This window comes from Lathyrus oleraceus, chromosome 5, assembly GCF_024323335.1.
Source record: "Lathyrus oleraceus cultivar Zhongwan6 chromosome 5, CAAS_Psat_ZW6_1.0, whole genome shotgun sequence".
NCBI lineage: Eukaryota > Viridiplantae > Streptophyta > Magnoliopsida > Fabales > Fabaceae > Lathyrus > Lathyrus oleraceus.
The window spans coordinates 550,043,888-550,049,871 of NC_066583.1; the positions used below are offsets into that span (position 1 = coordinate 550,043,888).

Genomic DNA, 5,984 nt, shown 5'->3' on the forward strand with positions numbered 1-5,984 from the left:
GTAAGAAGATGCATCTTCATATCATATTTTATTCAAAATATGGTGAAACTCAAAATAACGTATTTTAATGTGCTTTTAGGTGCGTTCATATCTCTGAATACACACGAGTGATTCCAAAAATGTGAGATACATAATAAATGTCGAAAGAGCAACCCTTAAATTAAAGTAACTTTTGAGAAAGAGATACATAAACATTATATATCCATTATGTTTGTTTATTTAATTTGGACCTAGTATATTGGTGTAAAATCAATATTAAATCAATCTCTCTCACCTATATGCGTTATCTTTCTGTTTCACTTTTTAACTCCCAGATGCAAAACACTCACTTTCAGTAACATTTGTTTTGTTATGTCAATAGTCTTATTGGTCAACACATTTTGTTATGGTACTCAAAAAAAGGTTCTAGTTTGAGACATGTCATGATCCCACACACAGTAGTAATAATTCTCTAGTTTTGTTTGTATTTACAATTTCTACAATTATATATATCTTCCCTCATCAATTTCTCACTAATGTTTCATGTTTACTATTTTGATATGTCATATTAAAATGATGGTTATTGAAATTAATTTTTCACTAGTTATGATTATGATAGAACAGTTAAATGTATCAATCAACGCTATTGACATGTCATGTAAATCCTACTCACTATCATGGTAATTCAGAGTTACTAGTACTACTCATTGTTTTTTTATTTGGAATGTGAATCTTCAAATCAAACCCAGATGATTCTAGATTTTTTTCGTGAAGGTATTAATTTTTCCTCTTTGTAGAAAGAATTGTGATAAGAAAAAGTGAAAAGGAAAAACAATTTTTCATATTATCTAATTTTTAAAAAAAAATAGATAAACACATATATATTTTTTTAAAATTAATTAATGATCTTAAATTTAAATTTAATTGAGTTATAAGTAACATTAAATTAACAAAAATATTACTTATATATAGAATGACAGAAGTGCAATAATTTAAAGAGTAGTTGAGATTAGAATTATGAAGTTGAAGCAAAAGATAGCAGGTGTAATAAAAAATAGTTGGCGTTTGATTATAAAACTAAATATAACTAATACTACTATGTAGTAGTACTAGTGTGCTGACACAGAAGATATTGAAAATCACTCATCTTTTTATTTTTGTGTTTAAGAAAACCACTCTCTTTTGATGAGAAGAGTAAATGGTGGGGGAAATTTTTTGCTTTTTTTGAGAATTATATGGATCAGAAAGTGCATTGAAAATCATGAAAGTAAAAAAAATAAAAATGAACATAGTTGTAATTGACAATGTGGGGGTTTGGGGAATTGGGCAATATAGGAATGACCCAATGGTGGGATGGAGGAGATGACTTCAGCATGCAGATTGAAGAGATGATTTGATGTGATGCAGATTTAAGAGATGATTTGATTTGATTTGAACTAAAGGGTGATAGAGGAGAGAGAGAGAGAGTGTTTTTGTTTTGTGTTTAAGAAAAAGGTTTTTATCTCTTTTATTTTGTTAAACTAGTTACTTTCTGTTACCTCTCTGTTACCATTTCTTTACTGACAGAGGAATACCTGCACAATATTTCTTCACGCACGCACGCATACTCCAAAGTCCAAACCTAGCTACAACTCTCTCTCTCTCTCTCTCCGAGATCAAATATTAACCTAAAATCAACTCATATTTTGAGTTTCATTTTCCAGCGTACTAAGCAAATTCTTTACGCCACGCATCAACCATCCTCTTCGAGATCCAGGCCGAATCAATCAAGAAGCAGGACAGAACAGGACACTGCAGAGAAAATAAAACAACACACATATATTATTATTATTATTATTATTATACTATTTTACCTTTTTCTCTGTGCCACTTGATTCAACCATTCAAAAACAAAACTCTTTATAAAGGCTTCAACACTATTCCAACGAAAGAAGAAAAAGTGGAACCCTTTCTCATTATTTTCTTTCACTATATAATGAAAACCCATTAAGATTTGTGTTACTCTTCTTTATACCTAACCACTCTCTCTCACTCTCATTTCTCTCTTCTTCAGAGAAGCTTTTCATTTTCTCAAATGGAGGGCTTCTACCACCACATGAACAACAACAGTGACGCTCATTTACCACCTGGTTTTCGTTTCCACCCAACTGATGAAGAACTCATCACTTTCTACCTTCTCAAGAAAGTTCTTGACAACACTTTCACTGCAAGAGCCATAGCTGAAGTTGATCTCAACAAATGTGAACCATGGGAGCTACCAGGTACTAACTAACTATATTAATCACTTTCTTCCTTTTTTTCTCTCCGAATGAGTCCATGTTAACATAAACCTTTTTACAGAGAAAGCTAAGATGGGTGAGAAAGAATGGTACTTCTTCAGTTTACGTGACAGGAAGTACCCAACCGGGTTACGTACAAATCGAGCTACAGAAGCTGGTTATTGGAAAGCAACAGGGAAAGATAGAGAGATTTACAGTTCGAAAACCTACTCTCTTGTTGGTATGAAGAAAACCCTTGTTTTCTATAGAGGAAGAGCACCTAAAGGTGAAAAGAGTAACTGGGTGATGCATGAATATCGTCTTGAAGGCAAATTTGCCTACCATTTCCTCTCTAGAAACTCCAAGGTAAATTCATTATTCATTCAAAACAAAACACTGACACAGTTCAAGTGATTATATGAGCCGCATTTTGATTGTTTCAAGAGACTATAGAGATAGGTAGAATCTTGTTTCCTATTAGGTTCCTATATGCATTGGTTTCATTTATCTATGTTGATGATTTTTCTCGATTAGGCTTTTTTATACTTTTGGGGATATCATTATGCCAGAGAATTAATCGATCTTGGTTATTACCCTATGGTGCATGTTAGAGTTTCTTATCATACTTTTGTGAATACATGACTTTGCATGGGTACCATAACCAATCACATTCATTAACTTCAACTTTATATATTACTACAGTATACAGTAGTTTAAACCAATTCTCATTACTAGTATCACCCAAAAATTAAAACCAGTGCAGTAGAGACAGTACTATGTATCACTGCCATTTTCATCATACTTTCATTTTGCATAGGGCTTATCATCATCATCATTAACTAAAATCTCACTTTAAAAATCTCACTTTAAAACAGCTGCATTAATTAATGTACTCGTAAGATCATTTTTTTGTTCTTGCTAACTAATTTAATAATGATCTTTTTATATATTTTAATTCATGAAGGATGAATGGGTGATATCACGTGTTTTTCAAAAGAGCAACACCGGAAACGGAAGCACCACCGTGACAGCCACCGCAAGTGGTTCAAAAAAGACCAAACTGGTTTCAACCACCTCTGCAAGTAACAACAGTATGAGTCTTTGCGCTGAACCAAGTTCACCTTCTTCGGTTTATCTTCCACCACTACTTGATTCATCTCCATACTCCAACAACGCCGCTGCTAGCACCACCGCATTCAACGGCGGTCAAATGTGTTCTTACAACAACAGCTCCAACAACACTGATCTAAAGGAGCACGTGTCCTGTTTCTCCACATCATCTACAACATCAAATGTTGTCTCTGGTCACAACAACTTTAGCAACAACAACAATGGTAGTTTTGATCTTGTTCCACCTTCTATGAATGCCGCAACAATGGATCCATTTGCAAGGTTTCAGAGAAATGTCGGTGTTTCTGCTTTTCCAAGCTTGAGATCACTGCAAGATAACCTTCAGCTGCCTTTCTTTTTCTCCACTGCGGCAGCGCAGCCTTTTCACGGTGGTGATGTTCTTGGTGGATGGGGTATGCCGCAGGAGGAGCAAAGAGGGGTGGTTGACGGTGGGGGTCATAACATGGGAGGGTTAGGTTCATCAGAGCTTGATTGCATGTGGAACTATTAAATAAGGGTTTTAGATTAATTAAGGATAAGTATGATTAGTAAACTTAATTATTTGCATTATTAGGGTTTAACTATTCCAATATTGACATGTTTGGAATGCACTAGTTTGTTGTTAGTACTACTACTTGGTCATGGTCTTTGCAAGGGTATGTTTGGAATTATGTGTTTTGTAGTAATGTTTTAGGGAGCCATGCCATTGGGGTGCCTTTGGTGGATATCTATAATTTGATATTGTAATATGTTTGAATTTCTATATTTTTAAAAATGACTAAAGTACGAGAATGATGAATCAATGTTTGTTTGATATAGTGGCAATATTATAATTTTTAGATTGTTGTTGCGTGGGGTGTGACTAAGGTCAAGGGGTTTGTTTGTTTTAATGAGACAAAAATCTATTTTCTTATACATGGTTAGTTTAAAAATTAGAATTTTTTATCCAAATAATTCACATTTTAAAATTAATTTATAAAATAATTCATGTTTCAAAAAAATTCATAAAGTATTCCACTTTCAAAAATAAAATTTGGTGCCAAATAAGTCCTTGATGTGTGGTCTGGAAAATTGAACGGAGACATTAGTGTGAATGATCCGTTAGAGAAAAGTTGAATTGTGGTGTTTGATAAATTTAAAATTAAAATTTTTTATCCAAATAATTCATATTTTCAAATTAATTTCTAAAATAATTCATGTTTCAAAAAAATTCATAAAGTACTCCACTTTCAAAAATAAATTTTGGTGCCAATAAGTCATTGATATGCAGTTTGGAAAATTGAAAGGGAAAATTGGTGTTGATAGCCATACGGTTGTTGTGATATTTAGGTATTTTGACTATGGTGTGATGTTTGAGCGTTTTGGCCATGGTATGATGTTTAGTGTTTTGGGTATGGTATGAGGAATGGTTGGTGTTATATGTTCCTTAGGTGTTTTGGCTATATTTTGGTGTTGTTAGGGACATATGCATTTTGGATGTCTTGATAATAGTCATTTTGTTGGCAATGGTATGTGGGACTCTCTTGGTATTGTGGTTGGGTGTCTGACATGTTTTGATTGTGGGTTTGTGTGTTTGTGAGTCGGTAATTTTGTCGTAATGTGCTTTGCATGTTTCGACTAGCATCGTCTTACAAGAAGAGGAGTGATTCATGGGAGATAAGTTCCATACATCCTCCTCATACTTGCATCGCCACTAATATTTCACAAGATCACTGTAAATTAAACTCTGAAATAATATGTCAAGACATTTTTCCTCTTGTTAGCAAGGACACATAAGTGAAATTGAGTATAATAATCTCTCATATCGTTACACAATATAATTATACTTCTTCATACAAGAAAGTGTGGATTGCAAGAGCAAAAGATGTTAAAAGAGTATTCAAAAATTGGGAGGATTCTTACAAAGGACGTCCAAAATATTTGCCTGTACTAAAGACGTATGCTCTGGGAATTGTTACTATTTTGGAGATACTGTCAGCATATACGCTGGACAGAACTTGCGTAAGTGGAAATAGAATATTCCTTAGATTATTTTGGGCGTTTAGATCATGCATCAAAGATTTTGCATTCTGCAAACTTATTCTTCAAATTAATGGAACATGGCTTTACAAGAAATACAAGGGTGCATTACTTATGGCAGTGGCACAAGACGACAACACTAACATCTTTACGGTTGCACTTGCTCTGGTTGAAGGCGAGACTCTTGGTGGTTGGAGTTTCTTCCTCAAGAATCTCAGAGCACACGTTGCTCCACAACCCAGCCTCTATTTAATTTCTAACCGACATGCATCTATTGAGAATAAATACAATAATCCTGAGAATGGATGGCATAATCCTCCTTCTAGCCATGTCTATTGCATTAGACATATCGCACAAAATTTCACGCGTGAAATCAAAGATAAGAACCTTCAAAAAAAATTATGAATGCATGGTATGCTTTAACCAACCATCATTTCGATACCGCCGTGAGGATATTAGATTGTCAAATGCGGATGCATTAAGGTAGGTGGATATCATTCCATTGGAGAAGTGGACAAAGGCATTTGACGAAAAACGTCGATGGGGCCACATGACAACAAACCTTTGTTGAATCCACGAACGACGTCTTTAAAGGCATTGGAAACCTACTAATAATTG

The 5,984-nt window shown here is 34.1% G+C and overlaps 1 protein-coding gene across 1 annotated transcript; it reads left to right on the forward strand.

The window, feature by feature from the left end:
• The first annotated feature begins 1,932 nt into the window (after positions 1 to 1,932).
• On the forward strand, positions 1,933 to 4,151 carry LOC127083155 (protein CUP-SHAPED COTYLEDON 2). The gene is made up of 3 exons (XM_051023404.1): positions 1,933 to 2,240; positions 2,320 to 2,603; positions 3,202 to 4,151. The coding sequence occupies exons 1-3, from the start codon at positions 2,054 to 2,056 to the stop codon at positions 3,856 to 3,858; spliced, it is 1,128 nt and encodes a 375-aa protein (XP_050879361.1). The 5' UTR covers positions 1,933 to 2,053; the 3' UTR covers positions 3,859 to 4,151.
• Positions 4,152 to 5,984: the final 1,833 nt, after the last annotated feature.